Genomic DNA, 21,168 nt, shown 5'->3' with positions numbered 1-21,168 from the left:
GTTGCCATGAACTCATTGGGCTGAAGGACCTGTATCCATGCTACATTGCTCTATGATGCCATGGCTGCCCAGCTGGTTTGATGGGTTTACCATTGCTGCCCCACAGAAGGTACAGAAAAATTCTGAGAATAAATCACCCTTTCTGCTAGACCAGCAGATTTTGCAGTCTTTTGCAATTTGGTCTGATAACTGCTCAAAACAATTTTATTTTGATTTTGTTTTAAACACACAACACATGGTAGTATAATAATTTTTAAATAAACCCAATGAGTTTAAAGAAAGCAGGAAATTGAACCCAGTGAGTTTCAGTTTGTGAAATGGTACCTCAGGAAAGCAGCCAACATATTGAGGGACCCCTCCCATCCCAGTCATACTCTCTCCTCCCCCTCCCCATTGAGCAAAAGATACACACAAGCTTGAGAACCTGTACCATCATACCCAAGGACAGCTTCTGTTCCACAATTACAAGCCTCTTTAACAGCCGTCTTATATGCTATAGATGAACTCTTGATCAACCTTGACTATAACTCAGCATGACCCTTGCGCTATAAGAGTATAATTGCACTGCACTTTCTCTATGAAGTAGCATTATATTCTGCTTTCTGTTTATTTGTTGTACTACCTCAATGTACTTATCTATGGAATGATCCGTCTATGGCATGAAAACAAAAGCTTCAAAGTGTCTCAGTGCATGTGAAAATGATAAACCAATTACCAATATAAAGGCACTCTGATTCCCAACACTGGCTGCAATCCTTCTCACATTCCTGACCATTGGTATTCCAACCCAGGACTGGCTGAAAAACCAGGCTGCATTCTAATCTCCAGACTCATGCTGAGGACTAAAGTGAGCCAAATATCAAACTACTGGATACCACGTTTTTGGAATTTTACTGTAGCTGACAGCAATTAATGATGGGAGATTAAATCTATCCAACAAAAACACCCTGTACTTTGTGAGCAGATTTCTTTCTTTCTTTCTTTTCAAATCTTTTTATTGTATATATAGGAAAAATAACATGAGTACATCGCAGTAACAACACTTACAATGCCTCAAAAAAACCCATGATCTTAAAGATTGAAAACAAAATTTTGTGATAACAAAAAAAACCTACTGAGCAGAAAAGTGAGAAAAAAAAGAGAACCCATTAGGTGTACAACCCCGGAGCCATGCGTCATACAAAAAGCTTCTAAAAATAAACATCAAACCGCCAGTAAGAAAAGAAAATATACTAAAAGAATTTACAGTTAGATCATGGAAAAATTATATCAATTAACTCAAATGATAATAACGAGCAAATGAGCCCCATCTTTTCTCAAAATCAAATAAAGGTTCAAAGGTTCGACTTCTAATTTTCTCCAAACTAAGACATAGCATCACTTGAGAAAACCATTGTGACAAAGTGGGAGCTGATGTATCCTTCCACTTCAACAAAATGGCGCTCCTAGCTATCAATGTAACAAATGCAATAACATGCTGGTCAGACACAGAAATACCATGAATATTTTGAGGAACTATTCTAAAAAGCACAGTTAATTTATTAGGTTGTAAATTAATTTTAAGTGCTTTAGAAATTGTTGAGAAAACCGACTTCCAGAACTGTTCCAATATAGAACAAGACCAAAACATGTGTGTCAGTGTAGCTATCTCAGTTTTACATCTATCACAATGACTATCAACATTAGAAAAGATTTTAGAAAGTCTCTCCTTTGTCAAATGGTAGTGATGTACAATTTTAAATTGGTTCTGTTTCTATATACGATAATACTCATTTTAAAGTTTCAGTCTCTTTTAGATATTTAGGTATTGTAATTACTGAAAAATATAAGGATCTTGATAAAGCTAATTTTGTTCCCTTAGTAGACTCTATGAAGTATTTATTTAGTAGATGGAGTCCACTTACATTTTCACTTGTTGGTCGTATTCATATAGTTAAAATGATGATTCTACCGAAATTTTTATATTTATTTCAGAATATTCCTGTTTTTTTGACTAGGAAGTTTTTTGATCGGATTGATTCTATTATTTTATCTTTTATTTGGAATAATAAAAGACCAAGAATTAGTAAATGTCATTTACAAAATTTGAAAAAGGATGGAGGTCTTGCTTTGCCTAATTTTAGAATGTATTATTGGGCTGTTAATCTGCGATATATATCTTTTTGGTTATACTGGGTTGATAAGAGTGATCGGCCAATTTGGGTAGACCTGGAACTAAAAGTTGTAAAACAGTTTTATTTAACCTCGTTATTGGGGGCTCCTTTACCTATGCAACTAGGTAAAGTTGTTAATTTGAACTTATATCCTGTGATTAAGTATTCTTTACAAATTTGGCTCCAGTTCTGCAATTTTTTTAATCTTAAAAAAATTTAAACTTTGTAGTTTAATTTACCGAAATTACTTTTTTAAGCCTTCTTTGAGTGATCCAATTTTTCTACTTTGGAAAAATAAAAGTATTATTTCTTTTTTGGATTTATTTAAAGAAGATAGATTGATGTCCTTGGAACAATTAATTGATAAATATTCTCTTTCATACTCACACTTACTGCAATACCTTCAAGTTAGACATTTTTTACAAAATATTTAAGTAATTTCCCTTACATATGGAGGCTGACCTGTTAGAAACTATTATGAGTATGAATCCTTTGATTAAGGGTTCTGTTGGAAGAACTTATAATTTACTATTACAATGGGATAAGCGTCCTTTGTCTAAGATTAAACAGGATTGGGAAAAGGAACTTAATTTGACTTTTATGACGGAGGATTGGATGCGGATATTGAAGTTGGTTAACTCTTCTTCAATTTGAGCTAGCCATTCATTGTGAGCAAATTTCATCATGCCTTTTGTCAAATACAAGGCCTTCTTGTGAAAATTCCAGCAATCATTATACTAGAGTAATGGTTTAATGTTTTAATGCTTTGTTGATGCTTTTCATTGCAATGTCAGAAGTTCTGACATGGACAGAATTTGTTTTTTCAGTTCTATTCATTCTGAAAAGTTGGTGGTATGCTTTTTTTGTTTGCTATTATTGAGTGAATTACAAGGTGATTAAGGCACCCACGTGAATATAAGACCATAATCATACATAGACCTCCCTTAGTGAGACCTTCTTGAGAGGAAATTAATCAGCAATCAAAGTTTCTTATTTCCAGATTTATTTTCAAACAGCAATCAAAGTTTCTTATTTCCAGATTTATTTTCAAACAGAATTTGAATGCATCAACGAAGGTGGAATATGATTTGCCATTCTCTGGACTAGATTGACCATGTACTCCTATGTTGCAAGTTACTACTAATTACTGGGAAAATATTTAATCTTAGAAACTTCTGTGCTTTTCTATGTATTAGTGACTGTTTTATCAATCAGCACAAGAATACAGTGTTAAAATACTGTATTTCATGTCACTTTAGCTTCTCATGAAAGAGCCTGAGTATCGCCTGTCAAGTCTCAAGGACATTCAGAATTCTCCATACTTGGCTGATGTGAATTGGGATGCTGTTCTGGAGAAGAATCTCACTCCTGGTTTTATTCCTAATGTGAGTTTAAAAAATGAAGGCAAAAGATAATCAGTTTTGATTTCATTAATTTATTCCTGTACTTGGGTTAATTGTCACACTTAATAAGGCTGATGATCACTGCCTGAAACAGTGGGGGAGAGATTTTCCTTCGGTCATTGGACTCACTTGCAAAAACCAATAGAAATCAACAGAACTGAATGTACAACTAGTAGCAGAGCATTTTGTGCATACTGAGCACAAATGACTCAAAGCAAACTTTTCCCAAATACATTTTAAAATTCCAGAATTAGCAGCACTGTAAGTTGTGTGAGGGAGGAATCACCAAATGAATAGAAGGTAGTAGAATAGTATAGCATGGCAATAGGTCCTTCAGCCTGTCATGCCTCTGTCAACCATGATGCCAAAATAAACTGTACCATCTGCCTGCCAACAGTGTCTCTATTATATCTCTCTATTCCATGTCAGTTAAAGTTTTGGTCTAGATGCCTCTTAAAAACTGCTTTTGTATGTACCACACTCTGTGTAAAGACACTTTCCTTTTCAAATCTCTTTTAAACTTTTCCCCTCTCTTCTTAAATCCCTTTAGTATCTGACATTACAATAATGGGTAAAAGTCTTTCTCTGCCTATTGTGATCTTAAGTTCCTCTAGCAGATCTCTTCTGAGCCTCTGATGCTCTTCAGAAAACAATCCTAGTTTCTCAATCCTCTCTTTATAATTAATAGTCTCCAATCTAGGTGATGATGAGACACATTACCTGTTACGCTTAAAGGATAAGGTGTTTGGTAGTTCCTTTCTAGTTTCTCGTTCCTTTCTGGCAGTTTGCATGCACTATGTAAAACGTCACTAAAAAGCAATTCTATGGACAAAAGTTGCAATTGAAGATATTGGTGAAAAACCATTTAAAATATTCCGATTGCTTTCCTATTTGCTAGTATAATCTTATACACCTGATAGAGGTGTATAAGATCATGAGAGGCATTGATCATGTGGCTAGTCAGAGGCTTTTTCCCAGGGCTGAAATGGCTAACACGAGAGGGCACAGTTTTAAGGTGTTGGAAGTAGGTACAGAAGAGATGTCAGGGGTAAGTTTTTTTTACGCAGAAAGTGGTGAGTGCATGGAATGGGCTGCTGGCAACAGCGGTGGAGGTGGATAAGATACGGTCTTTTAAGAGACTCCTAGAGAGGTACATGGAGCTTAGAAAAATAGAGGGCTATGGGTAACCCTAGGTAATTTCTAAAGTAAGTACATGTTCAGCACAACATTGTGGGCCGAAGGGCCTGTATTGTGCTGTATGTTTTCTATGTTTCTAATACAGGCACTAAATGACTTAATAAACATGCATTAAAATATTCCTTATAAATGGTCCTCAGTATCCTGTTGCAATTATCAATTGAAACAATAATAATTCAGAAGGAGTCTTATGAGAAATTACACACCTTTGATCTAGGGAATGTGAAGACAGCAACGAGGAAGAATTTCATCTTTTGGAAGGTTGTGTATCATTAGAATCCCCTCTTCCAAAGAACTGTGGATTCTCGATCATTAACTATCCTCAAAGCTGAGGCAAATAGATATTTGGATCCCAAAAAATCAAGGGTTATGGGAGATGATCAATATATTGAAGTTGGAATAATGTGTCAATCATGATCTTAGTGAACGACTGAGCAGATGAAATATGATCACTATGGACTCAATATCTCAACTAAATTTATTGACCTTTCCTGTCATTTGTGTTCCTGCTTTTTGTGTTCTCATGATATTCAAGTGTAGAAACTTCTCTTTTTTTCTTTAAGTACATTGACTAACCTGCTGCGGGATTCAGACATTTCAGACACCCAGCAACTGTAGCAATTAATTTTTTATACCTTATAATACATGCGAAACTTTTGCCAGGGCCCATTACCTTTGGCTTTCAGAACCCCCCCCCCCCAAAGTTATTGTTGAAGATCCCTCCAACCCTCTAAACCCCTGACGCCACCCCCTCCCTCCTATCCCTGAGGCGGAACGTTCTGACCTCAGAAAAGGCCTGACCTTAGCTCGCACCTCAACGAATTCCACTCCTGTCATGATGCTGAGCTATTCTTCTGCCACTTCCATCACTGAGCCTACTGCTTTGGCAAAGATTCTCCACCTCCCCCCACCCCCACCAATGACTCCCTTCTTCCACCTTCAACCATCCGCCTCTTCTTGGACATCCCACTCTGGCTTTCTGCTCACTCTCGATCTCTTCATCTCTAACTGCTGATGAGACATAAACAACAGGAATTCTGCGGATGATGGAAATTCAAGCAACACACATCAAAGTTGCTGGTGAACACAGCAGGCCAGGCAGCATCTCTAGGAAGAGGTACAGTCGACGTTTCAGGCCGAGACCCTTCGTCAGGACTAACTGAAGGAAGAGTTAGTAAGAGATTTGAAAGTGGGAGGGGGAGGGGGAGATCCAAAATGATAGGAGAAGACAGGAGGGGGAGGGATGGAGCCAAGAGCTGGACAGGTGATTGGCAAAGGGGATATGAGAGAATCATGGGACAGGAGGTCCGGGGAGAAAGACAAGGGGGGGGGGACCCAGAGGATGGGCAATGGGTATCGTCAGAGGGACAGAGGGAGAAAAAGGAGAGTGAGAGAAAGAATGTGTGTATAAAAATAAATAACAGATGGGGTACGAGGGGAAGGTGGGGCATTGTAAAAAGGAAAAGACTGGTAAAGACAAATGTAGGTCCCCTGCAGACAGAAACAGGTGAATTGATTATGGGGAGCAAGGACATGGCAGACCAATTGAATAATTACTTTGGTTCTGTCTTCACTAAGGAGGACATAAATAATCTTCCAGAAATAGTAGGGGACAGAGGGTCCAGTGAGATGGAGGAACTGAGCGAAATACATGTTTCGGAAGTGGTGTTAGGGAAGTGGTGTTAGGTAAATTGAAGGGATTGAAGGCAGATAAATCCCCAGGGCCAGATGGTCTGCATCCTAGAGTGCTTAAGGAAGTAGCCCAAGAAATAGTGGATGCATTAGTGATAATTTTTCAAAACTTGTTAGATTCTGGACTAGTTCCTGAGGATTGGAGGATGGCTAATGTAACTCCACTTTTTAAAAAAGGAGGGAGAGAGAAACCGGGGAATTATAGACCGGTTAGCCTAACGTCAGTGGTGGGGAAACTGCTGGAATCAGTTATCAAGGATGTGATAACAGCACATTTGGAAAGCGGTGAAATGATCGGACAAAGTCAGCATGGATTTGTGAAAGGAAAATCATGTCTGACGAATCTCATAGAATTTTTTTGAGGATGTAACTAGTAGAGTGGATAGGGGAGAACCAGTGGATGTGGTATATTTGGATTTTCAAAATGCTTTTGACAAGGTCCCACACAGGAGATTAGTGTGCAAACTTATAGCACACGGTATTGGGGGTAAGGTATTGGTGTGGGTGGAGAATTGGTTAGCAGACAGGAAGCAAAGAGTGGGAATAAACGGGACCTTTTCAGAATGGCAGGCGGTGACTAGTGGGGTACCGCAAGGCTCAGTGCTGGGACCCCAGTTGTTTACAATATATATTAATGACTTGGATGAGGGAATTAAATGCAGCTGCAAGTTTGCAAGTTTGAAAGTCTCCAAGTTTGCGGTTGACACGAAGCTGGGTGGCAGTGTTAGCTGTGAGGAGGATGCTAAGAGGATGCAGGTTGACTTGGATAGGTTGGGTAAGTGGGCAAATTCATGGCAGATGCAATTTAATGTGGATAAATGTGAAGTTATCCACTTTGGTGGCAAAAATAGGAAAACAGATTATTATCTGAATGGTGGCCAATTAGGAAAAGGGGAGGTGCAACAAGACCTGGGTGTCATTATACAGCAGTCATTGAAAGTGGGCATGCATGTACAGCAGGCGGTGAAAAAGGCGAATGGTATGCTGGCATTTATAGCGAGAGGATTCGAATACAGGAGCAGGGAGGTACTACTGCAGTTGTACAAGGCCTTGGTGAGACCACACCTGGAGTATTGTGTGCAGTTTTGGTCCCCTAATCTGAGGAAAGACATCCTTGCCTTAGAGGGAGTACAAAGAAGGTTCACCAGATTGATTCCTGGGATGGCAGGACTTTCATATGAAGAAAGACTGGATGAACTGGGCTTGTACTCATTGGAATTTAGAAGATTGAGGGGGGATCTGATTGAAACATATAAGATCCTAAAGGGATTGGACAGGCTAGATGCAGGAAGATTGTTCCCGATGTTGGGGAGGTCCAGAACGAGGGGCCACAGTTTGAGGATAGAGGGGAAGCCTTTTAGGACCGAGATTAGGAAAAACTTCTTCACACAGAGAGTGGTGAATCTGTGGAATTCTCTGCCACAGGAAACAGTTGAGGCCAGTTGATTGGCTATATTTAAGAGGGAGTTAGATATGGCACTTGTGGCTACGGGGGTCAGGGGGTATGGAGGGAAGGTTGGGGCGGGGTTCTGTGTTGGATGATCAGCCATGATCATAATAAATGGCAGAGCAGGCTCGAAGGGCCGATGGCCTACTCCTGCACCTATTTTCTATTAGCGGAAGTTAGTGAAGCCACACTCAGGATGGAGGAACAACACCTTATATTTCGTCTGGGTAGCCTCCAACCTGATAGCATGAACATCGACTTCTCTAACTTCCGCTAATGCCCCAGAAACCCCCTTTCTTTGAAGAAGGGGGACAAGTCCTTCATTCCAGAGTGAAAAGCCTCATCCTGAGAGCAGATGCAGAAGAGATGGAGGAATTGAGAAGTTTACCTGGTCCATTTCCGACACCACCCTCCCCTTTCTAGATCTTTCTGTCTCTGTCTCTGGAGACAGCTTATGCACTGATGTCTACTATAAGCCTACTGACTCTCACAGCTATCTGGACTATTCCTCTTCTCACCCTGTCTCTTGCAAAAATGCCATCCCCTTCTCGCAATTCCTCCGTCTCTGCCGCATCTGCTCTCAGGATGAGGCTTTTCATTCCAGGACAAGGGAGATGTCCTCCTTTTTTAAAGAAAGGGGCTTCCCTTCGTCCACTATCAACTCTGCTCTCAAACGCATCTCCCCCATTTCACGCACATCTGCTCTCACTCCATCCTCCCGCCACCCCACTAGGAATAGGGTTCCGCTGGTCCTCACCTACCACCCCACCAGCCTCCGGGTCCAACATATTATTCTCCGAACTTCCACCACCTCCAACCGGATCCCACCACTAAGCACATCTTTCCCTCCCCCCCGCTCTCTGCTTTCCGCAGGGATCATTCCCTACGCGACTCCCTTGTCCATTCGTCTCCCCCATCCCTCCGCACTGATCTCCCTCCTGGCACTTATCCTTGTAAGCGGAACAAGTGCTACACATGCCCTTACACTTCCTCCCTTACCACCATTCAGGGCCCCAGACAGTCCTTCCAGGTGAGGCGACACTTCACCTGTGAGTCGGCTGGGGTGATAGACTGTGTCCGGAGCTCCCGATGTGACCTTTTATATATTGGCGAGACCCGACGCAGACTGGGAGACCGCTTTGCTGAACGCCTACGCTCTGTCAGCCAGAGAAAGCAGGATTTCCCAGGGGCCACACATTTTAATTCCACATCCCATTCCCATTCTGACATGTCTATCCACGGCCTCCTCTACTGTAAAGATGAAGCCACACTCAGGTTGGAGGAACAACACCTTATATTCCGTCTGGGTAGCCTCCAACCTGATGGCATGAACATCAACTTTTCTAACTTCCGCTAAAGCCCCACTTCCCCCTCGTACCCCATCCATTATTTATTTATATACACACATTCTTTCTCTCTCTCTCTCTCCTTTTTCTCCCTCTGTCCCTCTGACTATACCCCTTGCCCATCCTCTGGTTCCCCCCCCCCGTCTTTCTCCCCGGACCTCCTGTCCCATGATCCTCTCATATCCCCTTTGCCAATCACCTGTCCAGCTCTTGGCTCCATCCCTCCCCCTCCTGCCTTCTCCTATCATTTTGGATCTCCCCCTCCCCCTCCCACTTTCAAATCTCTTACTAACTCTTCCTTCAGTTAGTCCTGACGAAGGGTCTCGGCCTGAAATGTCGACTGTAGCTCTTCCTAAAGATGCTGCCTAGCCTGCTGCGTTCACCAGCAACTTTGATTTGTGTTGAGAGAAGAGAATTCTGTTTTTACAAGTAGCAGGGTGGGAGGAGGTGTAGTCCACGTAGCTGTGAGAGTCCGTGGGTTTGTAAAAGATATCAGTGGATAAGCTGTCTCCAGAGATAGAGACAATAAGATTGAGAAAGGAGAGGGAGGTGTCAGAAATGGACCAGGTGAATTGAGGGACTTCTGAGCGAAGGCTCCCGAGTTCAAATCTAAGTCGGGCCACCGCGCCCCCCCCCCCCCCCGAGCACACTTTCCATCTGTGCTGGGTTGAGCATCGAGCTAGCCACTCGCCCTTGTTAAAAACAAAGGTCAGGTTAGGAACGTTCATATCATGACCTGGTTAATCCGAAAAGGAGACCAATCCTGACACTACACACCAGACAAGAATGGCTGACTGGCTGGTGCGACACGCTAGGAAGGAAGTAGATGAAGTGGATAAGCTCAGCACGGGTGCAAGAAGCAGAATTATGCTGCACTTTTCCTATACTACATCAACGACACCGTCCCGCATGTTTCCTACACTACGTTAATGAACCGTCCTGCACTTTTCATAGTCTACATTGATGACTACGTTGGTGCTTTATACTCTAGAATGAAGGAGATGTCCTCCTTTTCCAAAGAAAGAGGCTTCCCTTCCTCCACCATCAACACTGCCCTCAATTGCATCTCTTCCGTTTCACACCTGTCTGCTCTTACTCCATCTTCCTGCCACCCTTCCAGGGATAGGGGCCCTTACCACTCCACTGGCCTCCACGGCTAGCACATAATTCTCCAAACCTTCCGTCACCTCCAACAGAATTCCACCACCAAGCACATCTTTCCCTCCCCCCCACTTTCTGCTCCCTACGTGACTCCCATGTCCATTTGTCCCTCCCCACTGATTTTCCTCCTGGCACTTATCCTCGCAAGCCGAACAAGTGTTACACCTGCCCCTACACCTCCTCTCTCACTACCATTCAGGGCCCTAAACAGTCCTTCCAGGTGAAGCAATACTTCACCTGTGAGTCTGTTGGGGGTCATTTACTGTGTTCAGTGCTCCCAGTGTGGCCTCCTGTATACTGGTGAGACCCAATGTAGATTGGGAGACCGCTTCGCCAGGCATCTATGCCATCCAACAGAACAAGCAGGATCTCCCAGTGGGCACCCACTTCAATTCCACTTCCCATTCCAATATGTCCATCCTCCACTGTTGTGATGAGGCCACACTTAAGTTGGAGGAACAACACCCCACATTCTGTTTGGGTAGCTTCCAACCTGATGGCATGGACATTGATTTCTTGAACTTTTGGTAAGGTTCCCCCACCCCCTTCACCATTTCCCATCCCTTGTACCTCCCTCATATTATCTCCTTGCCCACCCATCGCCTCCCTCTGGTGGTCCTCATCAAACCCCCCCCCGCTCCTTCTTCCACGGCCTTCTGTTGCTTTCACCTATCAACTTCCCAGCTCTTTACTTCATCGCTCCCTCTCCAAGTTTCTCCTGTCACCTTGTGTTTCTCTCACTCCTTCCCCCAACTTTTAAACCTACTCCTCTGCTTTTTTTTTCTCCAGTCCTGCCGAATGGTTTCGGCCCAAAATGTCGACTATGCTTTTTTCCATAGATGCTGCCTGGCCTACTGAATTCCTCTAGAATTTTGTGTGTGTTGTACCAACCTCATTGACTCTGAAGTTCTCCAGCCTTTTAGTTCTCAACACTGCTCATTTTTACTTCCCACCCATGATCCACAAACCTATCCCTATAGACCCATTGTTTCTGCCTGCTCCTGTCGTACTGAGCTCATGTCGACATACCTTGACTCCATTTTGTCTCCCATGGTTCAGTCCCTTCCTACCTTCATCATTTCAATTACTTTCAGTTCCTTGTGATTGCCTTACTTTCACTCTGGATGCCCAGTCCCTATACATTTTCATCCTCCATCAGGAAGGCCTTGAAGCTCTCTGTTTCTCTCTGAACAACAGATCTAATCCGTTCCCCTCCTCCACCACTCTCCTCTGTCTGACAGAACTGGCTCCCACCCTCAACAATTTCTTTCTTGGCTCCTCCAAAACAAAGGTGCAGCCATGTTTTCCAACTCTTTCTCCACTATTTTGTCAAATGCATTGGTATTGCTTCCCACACGCATGCTGAGCCATTAGTTTCATCAACTTTGCTTCCAACTTTCACCCTGCTCTCAGATTTACATCTGACACTTCTCTCCTCTTTCTCGATTTCTCTTTCTCCATCTCCAAAGACAGACTATGGATAGTTTTTACAACTGACTCTCAATTGAGCATACCTTTCCCACCCTGTTACTTGTAAATATGCTATTCCCTTCTCTCAGATTCTCTGTCTCCATAGCATCTAGCCTCGGGATAAGGCTTTCCATTCTAGAACATCTGAGATGTCCTTTCGTATCAACCCCCCCACCATACATATTTTCATTCTGATGAAGTGCCTCAGACCAAAATGTTGACTGGTTATCCCCCTCCATAGATACTGTACTTCTTAGCCTGCTGAGCCCCTCTAGTAGATTCTGTATGTTGCTCAAGCTTCCCAGAGATTCTGCAGTCTGTCTATTATTGTTAATGTTTTCTCAGTGCACAGCAGATTCTGAGCTACAGCACCAATATTCAGGCAAGTTGCAGCATGCCTGTAGTTCATGGAACCTCACTGAAAGACAATGTCAAGTTCATTGCTGTATGTACAAGTGCAATAAAAAAACTTACTTACAGCAACATCACAGGCACAGTGCATCATATGAGCAATATTCACAAGTAAAATATAAACATGAACACAATTTTTAAAAGAAAATGCACAATTAGAGGCAGAATGAAAGAAGTTCATTTTAATGCAAAGTGATCAAGATGGTCACAGTATTGCTTAACTCTAATGATTCAGGTTGTACTGATATGTTCAAGTACCAAATGCTTGCAGGGAAGGTGGGATTTCTGGCTTCTGTACCTCCTGCTCACTAGTAGCAGTGAGACACGGCCCAGATGGTAGGGATCTCCGATGATGGATGTCCTGTTCTTGATGCAGCTTCTCCTCTGGGTACTACTGATGGTGCGGAACGGTGTGCCTGTGATACGTTGGGCAAAATCTTCTGCTGTATAACATTGATGAACACATTTGCTTCAAAACAGTTTTTCTTTTATACTCCACCTATTCATTCTAATCCTTCACTGGTATTCATCTGTTAATACTATCTATTTCAACTACTCCATTAGTTACTGAAAGCATTCTTATTTCTGTCTGCCAAGAAGTTCCACTTACATTCTCTGTCTAACCTGTTGGTAGTTGTCTTTTATTCTTGCTTCCTTGGTCTGGCATCCCCTAGAAGGAAAGCTATTTCTCATCTTTCATCTAAATGAACCCCGCTATAATTGGTCTCTGTCAAGTTCACTCTTCCATCTTAATAATTTCTTGCAACATACATCAAAGTTGCTGGTGAACGCAGCAGGCCAAGCAGCATCTATAGGAAGAGGCGCAGTCGACGTTTCAGGCCGAGACCCTTCGTCAGGACTAACTTTCTTAGCACCTTTCTCCAATACTTCAGTTTTCTTTGTGTGATATTTCAAGTACAATCCAGTAAAGGTAAGATTGATGTTTAAACAAAACTTATCTGCCTTTGCATTAACTTTCAGTTATAATTACCCTTTTCTCTACAGCTTCACCAAATTGCATTGCTACATCTAATGATTTTTGTAACTATAATCCCAAAGAATCATAATTCCCTATTCCTTTGATCCATTCAGTTTCAAACCTTTCACAACATGCTTTATTGTTTCTATCAAAACAAAACATGAGTAATTTTGTGATATTGAATTGTGTATCATGTTTCCACTCACTGTAAGATTATTATGGCCTCTGGTATTCTACTGTTTTTCAGTATAAGCTACACAGCTTCAAATATTGGCACCTTAGCTTAAAAATTGATTCAATCTTTGTATTGTGAAATGCAGAACCAGCATTGCAGAAACCTAGCTGGTTTTGTCAGTTAGTTAGTTGGTAAAGATGAGTGTCTTGACTTACTGCATTGTTGGTAGTAACTCTTTGATAGAGCCTAGGAGGATGTGCTGGAAAGGAAGAATGTATCAAACCAGAAATGCTGCCATCAAATAAATGAAAGGAGGTTTATTTTCAGTATTGTCTTTTATCATCTCAGACTTCCAACAACTGATGTGTTTTACAACTCACAATTTCATAATATTTTATCGCTCACTCTCGCTCTCTCTCACGCTCTCTCACTCATATTACTATTGTCCTCTTCCAACTTCTATTTCCTTCAATTTATATTCATGTGTAAATTACAGACATTTATTTCAGCTCTTCCGGACAATAAGCAAAGGTAATTGTGTCTCATGGACAACCCAATCTCCATCCGATCACAGATGTTCCCTCTATTGTCTGCATTCGCACTTTGCAAATTAAAAGACATGTGTTTTCTCACTTTCCCAGTTCTAGTGATAAGTCAACTTGAATTTTTCATTCTGGTTCTCTCTCTGCAGTCGCTGTCTGTGCTGTGGAGTATCTCCCAACATTTTCTACTTTTATTGAATTGATTAGATCTATTTTAATGGTCACAAGTAAAATCTATAGGAATATTGAATCTCTGCAGTCGCTGTCTGTGCTGTGGAGTATCTCCCAACATTTTCTACTTTTATTGAATTGATTAGATCTATTTTAATGGTCACAAGTAAAATCTATAGGAATATTGAAACTCCAAGATAAAATAAATTTCAAACTATCTAAGCAAACAAGTCACAGAACACTTGAAGAACTCAAATGGTCAAGCAGCATCTGTGGAGGCAAATAGTTCAGGTTCAAAGTTCAAAGCACATTTTTATCAAAGTAATATACAACCTTGAGGTATGGCTCCTCACTGGCAGCCGCAGAAGCAATAGAACCCATTAAAAAAAAAAGGACTGTCAAACACCCAATGCGCAAAAAGAACATATCATACAAACAATAAAATATAAGCAAATAATATTCAAAACTACAGTTCACAGCCACAAAGCCAATCAAAATGGCAGCTGGTCCGCGAGACTGTTAGGTGCAGCCTCAGTTCAGCACAGAGACCAGTAAATCTCGCTGAGCAGTAAGCTGAACACCGGCCCATCCCTCACCTCTGGCCTGACACTCTGACCTTTTCAATCTGGTCTGGCACTGGCCAAACATTAGGTCATCCCGTGCTGTTCTTGGACCTGGGCCCTGCCAGTTCAACACACTCTTGAACCTGGGCTCCATCACCTCCATTTGGTCCCTACCCAAACTTTTCCAATCTGGCCCCGTACTTAAATCGGTCAAACATCGACTTGTTTCTCGGCGGTGCATCAGGACTGAGAGGGAAGAGGAAAGGTTCTTGAACTACTTAAAATGTCTTTAACCAGCCCTGTAGTAGGATGACTCTGAAATAATGAAGCTATTGGCAATTCATAACAATCACTCTGTAATATATTTTTCAACATATCCAACATTTGTAAGGAAAACTTCAGTATGCAGAGCGTTGGGAATACTAAAATAAAATTACCTGATGCTCTCTAGCGAGTTACTACAGGTTTTGCTTTAAATTATTCATAGATTTCATCCAAAAATAGTAAATAAACAAATTTTAAACTCACCTCTTATAGCCAAATCCAATGCTTCCTATATTCCAACCTATTCAAGATGCCTCAGAGAAACCTAGCAGAAAAGCACTACCAAAACCATTAGCATTAAAACCTTCACACTCTGATAGGTATATAGAAACTTTAAAGCAAGAGCAAGATCTGCTGGAGGATCTCAATGGGCTCAGCAGCATCTGTGGGAGCAAAGTAATTGTCCTCGCTTCAGATCAAAACCTTGCATCAGGATTTAATAGAGAGATAAGATGGCCAGTATAATGAGAATGCGAATGGTTAGAAAGGTGTCTGAAGTGATTGGTGGACTGAGGTGAAAGCAACGTGGTTGCATAGAATAAAATTGACAAAACCATGTTTTTTTTTCTCCCTTCCGACTCTCCAAGGCAGGATACTTGATTGAAATATTGTAACACAAAAATAACTCATTTGTTGGACACACAATTCACTAACCTTCCTGATCTAGACACTACTATTTTCTTTTTCCTCTACCAACTATCTCTTCTCTTTGCTATATGTTCTACATTATTATTTCATCTGCCACACTAAGCAGTAATGGTTGCATTTTAACTTCAGTTTCCAAGCACCATTAAGCAGAAAAATTTCTTTCACAGATTTTTATCAAGAGTACCAGCTGCATTTGCAGCTTCAATTTAAAACTCAGGTTCAAAGGGCATTAAACTCAATTACTCTTTCGTAATGAATCACTTTTAAAAGTCAAACCATTGTTGACATTCAGTCTCCCATTGCCACATTTTCTCTTTTCTAACAGAAAAGAAGGTTGAATTGCGATCCAACCTTTGAACTAGAAGAAATGATACTGGAGTCCAAACCTCTTCACAAGAAAAAGAAAAGACTGGCTAAGAATAAATCTAAGGATGTCAGTAAAGAATCTTCCCCACTGGTAAGACGTCTTAATCTAATTTGATCAAGTTTGAGACATCCTATTCCAAATGATCAGTGTATCATAAAATGCCAGAGTAGATCTTTGGATGCAATTTTCAGCAAGTTTTGTGATCCCAATAAAACAAAACTGTAAATTATGGAATAACTCTTCTCTCTGTTGTTTTTCTTGGCAATCCCTTATCAATCAGAAAAAGCACACAGCTCAACATTGTAGAACCCAATGTTATTCTTCCTCGAATTCTATCTTGACACTGAACTTAATGCAATAGCACATCTCGGAATTCCAAAAATTTCTGGGATGCATGCGGTGTTTTAAAGGGTTATAATTTGTAGATTTTATAATAATTATACATATTTAAATACCGTTTTCTTTTCCATTTCATTAAAGTTGACACATTCAGTAATTAACTTTCAAATTTCAGCGACAGATTTGCAGCTGATTTGTTTGTCTCTCTGGTTTTAACACTTTTCTCACAATTACACTTTTGATTTTTTCCTTGAACATTCATATGGTGTTGAAGAATGGACATCTTCAACAGTGCCTGGAAACAGTCCACAATGATTTCATCATATTCAACAGGGAGAAGTAAGTGCATCGATTACTTAACCGTCATCTTTTGTGAAAAAAATCAGCAAGCTTATAACAGAAATGGTTGGTTCTGTTACAAACAAATAGTGAATTGTCTAAAGCAGTTGAATTTACTATTGAGTCTGGAAAGTTGCAAATGCTCAGACAGAAGTTGAGGTACTGTTCCTCAAGCTTACATTGATCCCTGTTGGAAGAATGTAAGAGTCCACAGGCATTTATGTCAGACAATGAGTGGGACTGAAGTGTCAGGCAATTGGGAGCTCTGTTGGTCTTTTTTTCCCTCAAAGTCAAAGCCAAAATAAATCTATTAACGAAGTATGTATATGTCACCATATACTACCTTGAGATTAATTTTTTTGCAGTCACTTTCAGGAAATTAAAGAAATAGAAACATAGAAACATAGAAAATAGGTGCAGGAGTAGGCCATTCGGCCCTTCGAGCCTGCACCGCCATTTATTATCATGGCTGATCATCCAACTCAGAACCCCACCCCAGCCTTCCCTCCATACCCCCTGACCCCCGTAGCCACAAGGGCCATATCTAACTCCCTCTTAAATATAGCCAATGAACTGGCCTCAACTGTTTCCTGTGGCAGAGAATTCCACAGATTCACCACTCTCTGTGTGAAGAAGTTTTTCCTAATCTCAGTCCTAAAAGGCTTCCCCTCTATCCTCAAACTGTGGCCAGTCGTTCTGGACTTCCCCAACATCGGGAACAATCTTCCTGCATCTAGCCTGTCCAATCCCTTTAGGATTTTATACGTTTCAATCAGATCCCCCCTCAATCTTCTAAATTCCAACACGTACAAGCCCAGTTCATCCAGTCTTTCTTCATATGAAAGTCCTGCCATCCCAGGAATCAATCTGGTGAACCTTCTTTGTACTCCCTCTATAGCAAGGATGTCTTTCCTCAGATTAGGGGACCAAAACTGCACACAATACTCCAGGTGTGGTCTCACCAAGGCCTTGTACAACTGCAGTAGTACCTCCCTGCTCCTGTACTCGAATCCTCTCGCTATAAATGCCAGCATACCATTCGCCTTTTTCACCGCCTGCTGTACCTGCATGCCCACTTTCAATGACTGGTGTATAATGACACCCAGGTCTCGTTGCATCTCCCCTTTTCCTAATCGGCCACCATTCAGATAATAATCTGTTTTCCTATTTTTGCCACCAAAGTGGATAACTTCACATTTATCCACATTAAATTGCATCTGCCATGAATTTGCCCACTCACCCAAACTATCCAAGTCACCCTGCATCCTCTTAGCATATAATAGAATTTATGAAAAACTGAACATGAACACAAATGACAAATGATTAATGTGCAAAAGAAGTCAAATAGTGGAAATTAAAATCTAAATAAATAAGCAGATAATTAATACTGACAATATGAATTTGTAGAGTTGTTCGAAGTGAGTCTGTAGGTTGTGGAATCAATTCAGAATTATGATGAATGAAGTTATCCATGAAGGTTGTACGATTAACCAGGTTTCTCCAGTGTGGTGGAGACCATATTATGAGCACTGAATGCAGTAACTAAATTGGAATAAGTGCAGGCTATTCTCGGCTTCACTAGAGAGAACTACTTGGATCCCTACATTGTGAGACAGCATGAGGGGGAAAAATATTGCATGTCCTGAAGTAGATGGGAAAAAGCCATCAGAAGGACAGTGATTGGAGGAGATGAAAGATGAACCAGGGAGTCATAAAAGGGAATTGTTGTATTTGAATAGTGAAATGAAAGCAGAGATTGAGAAGGATGATTCACTCAATGAAAGGGCTGGTGGTAGTGGAACATGAGGACCAGCATAATTCTATCCTGCTCTGGCTGAAATGAGATGGATTGAAAGCAGAGATGCCGGAAAGAAATGAAACATGGCCACATCACCTATTGTAGAGAAGAAGCCACAGTTAAGGATAAGAGAAATCTCCTAATTGGAACAGATACAACAGAGACAGTGGAAATAAAAGAATACAGTGGAGTTCTTAGATGAAGAGGAATGGAAGAAAGTGTTGCAGGAGTATGTAGTTTGTAATGCAAGTTTGCCACTAACCTATCCCCTGAGTCAGAAACTAAGAAATCCAGAAAGAAAAGGGGATAGTCACAGATGGACCAGTTGAGTGTAGGGCAGAAAGTGGCAACAAAAGTAATGACAGTTTTGAGTTCTTAATGAGTATATTTCCATCATTTTCTGTTTTTATTTCACATCAGAGGCATCTGCAGTTCTTTTAATTATCATAATCAAATTCTCTGATGTGCAATATAGAGACTGCATGTTGGGGAATAATTTTCACATGTCTCTGGCAGAAAAGATGACACGCCCATTAGAAAATATATTTGCAATTCTAAAGTGAAGTAAAGCAAAGTACTGGAAATACTCTGCAAATGTTACAATAGGCATGGTAGACTTCAACATGTAGGTCGATGGGAAAATTGGGTTGGCTCTGGATTCCAGGAGGAAGAATTTCTAGAGTGCCTACGAGATAGCTTTTTAGTACAGCTCATGGTTGTGTCTACTAGGGGATCAGTTATTCTGGATTGGGTGTACCAATGAACCAGAATTGATTAGAGAGCTGGAAGTAAAATAACCCTTAGAGGAAAGTGATTATAATATGATCAAATTCACCCAGGAATTTGAGAAGGAGAAGCTAAGGTCAGATTATCAGTATTATAGTGGAGTAAAGAGAATTACAGAGGCATGAGAGAGGAGTTGGCCAGAATTGATTGGAAAAGAACACCGGCAGGGATGACGGCACAGCAGCAATGGCTGGAATTTCTGGAAGCAATTCAGAAGGCACAGGATATATACTGTACATCCCAAAGAGGAAGAAGTGTTCTAAAAGAAAGTTGTCACAACCATGGCTAACAAGAAATGTCAAAGCCAACATAAAAGCCAGAGAGAGGGCATATATTACAGCAAAAATTAGTGGGAAGTTAGAGGATTGGGAAGCTTTTAAAAACCAACAGAAGGCAACTAAAAAAGTCATAAAGGAAGTAAAGCTGGAATACAAAGGTAAGCTAGGCAACAATACTAAAGAGGATACCAAAAGTTTCTTCAGATCCATAAAGTGTAAAAAAAGAGGCGAGAGTGGATATTGGACAACTGGAAAATGGCACTAGAGAGGTTTAATGAGGGACAACGAAATGGCAGACAGACTGAATAAGTATCTTGCATCAATCTTCATGGTGGACGACACTAGCAGTATGGTAGAAGTTCCAGGTGTCAGGGGTCATGTGTGGAGTTACAATAACTAGTGAGAAGGTTCTTGGGAAACTGAAAGGTCTGAAGGTAGATAAGTCACCTGGACCAGATGGTGTACACCCCAGAGTTCTGAAAGAGGTGGCTGAAGAAATTGTGGAGGCATGAGAATGATCTTAAAAGAATCACTAGAACAGGCAAAAAACAGGCATGTGGATGACAGTGTCAGGAAGTGTATGGTCATGCACTTCGGTATAAAAAAAAGTGATTATTTTCTAAATGGAGAGAAAATACAAAAACTGAGGTGCAATGTGACTTGGGAGTCCTTGTGCAGGTCAATTTGCAGGTTGAGTCTGTGGTGAGGAAGGCAACTGCAATGTTAACATTCATTTTAAGAGGACTAAACTATAAAAGCAAGGATGTAATGTTGAGACTTTATAAAGTACTGGTGAGGCCTCACTTGGAGTATTGTGAGTAGTTTTGGGCCCCTTAGAAAGGATATTCTAAGACTAGAGAGGCTTCGAAGGACATTCAGGAAAATTATTTCAGGATTGGAAGGCTTGTCATATGAAGAATGTTTGATGACACTGGGCCTGTATTCACTGGAATTCAGAATGAGGGATGACTGAATGAAACAAATGGTGAAACGTCTTGACAGAGTAGATGTGGAGAGAAATACACACAAAATGCTGGAGGAACTCAGCCAGCCAGGCAGCATTGATGGAAAAAAACAGTCAATGGTTCGGCAGGACTGGAGAATAAAAAAGCAGTAGATTTGGAAGGTGGCAGGAGGGGAGAGAGAACCACCCGATAGGTGAAACTTGGACGGGGAGGGATGAAGCAAAGAGCTAGGAAGTTGATTGGTGAAAGAGACAGAAGGCCATGGAAGAAAGGGAAAAAGGTGGGGGGGGGGAGGAGCACCAGAAGGAGGTGATGGGAAGGCAGAAAAATAATAGGAGAGAGGGAAAGGGGGATGGAAATGGTGACGGAGGCATTACTGGAAGTTTGAGAAATCAATATTCATGCCATCAGGCAACACACACAAAAGTTGCTGGTGAACGCAGCAGGCCAGGCAGCATCTGTAGGAAGAGGTGCAGTTGACGTCGACTGCACCTCTTCCTACAGATGCTGCCTGGCCTGCTGTGTTCACCAGCAACTTTTATGTGTGTTGCTTGAATTTCCAGCATCTGCAGAATTCCTGTTGTTTCATGCCATCAGGTTGGAGGCTACCCAAA

At 41.3% G+C, this 21,168-nt stretch overlaps 2 protein-coding genes across 2 annotated transcripts in view; one reads left to right on the top strand and one right to left on the bottom strand.

Annotated features, from left to right (window-relative positions):
- Positions 1 to 21,168, bottom strand: part of LOC134345667 (limbin-like) — a 313,316-nt gene that overhangs the window by 24,967 nt on the left and 267,181 nt on the right. The gene's annotated exons all lie outside the window — the stretch shown is intronic.
- The window catches only part of LOC134345670 (serine/threonine-protein kinase 32B-like), a 329,201-nt gene that overhangs the window by 299,463 nt on the left and 8,570 nt on the right, over positions 1 to 21,168 (top strand). The window contains exons 9-11 of the mRNA XM_063046706.1: positions 3,413 to 3,538; positions 16,008 to 16,139; positions 16,663 to 16,727. Of these exons, the coding sequence (XP_062902776.1) occupies positions 3,413 to 3,538; positions 16,008 to 16,139; positions 16,663 to 16,727 (323 nt within the window). The remainder of the gene's footprint in view (positions 1 to 3,412; positions 3,539 to 16,007; positions 16,140 to 16,662; positions 16,728 to 21,168) is intronic.

Source organism: Mobula hypostoma, chromosome 4 (assembly GCF_963921235.1).
Source record: "Mobula hypostoma chromosome 4, sMobHyp1.1, whole genome shotgun sequence".
NCBI classification, from domain to species: Eukaryota; Metazoa; Chordata; class Chondrichthyes; order Myliobatiformes; family Myliobatidae; genus Mobula; species Mobula hypostoma.
The sequence above is the reverse complement of the archived record's forward strand: the minus strand, read 5'-3'. Positions and strand labels throughout refer to the sequence as shown.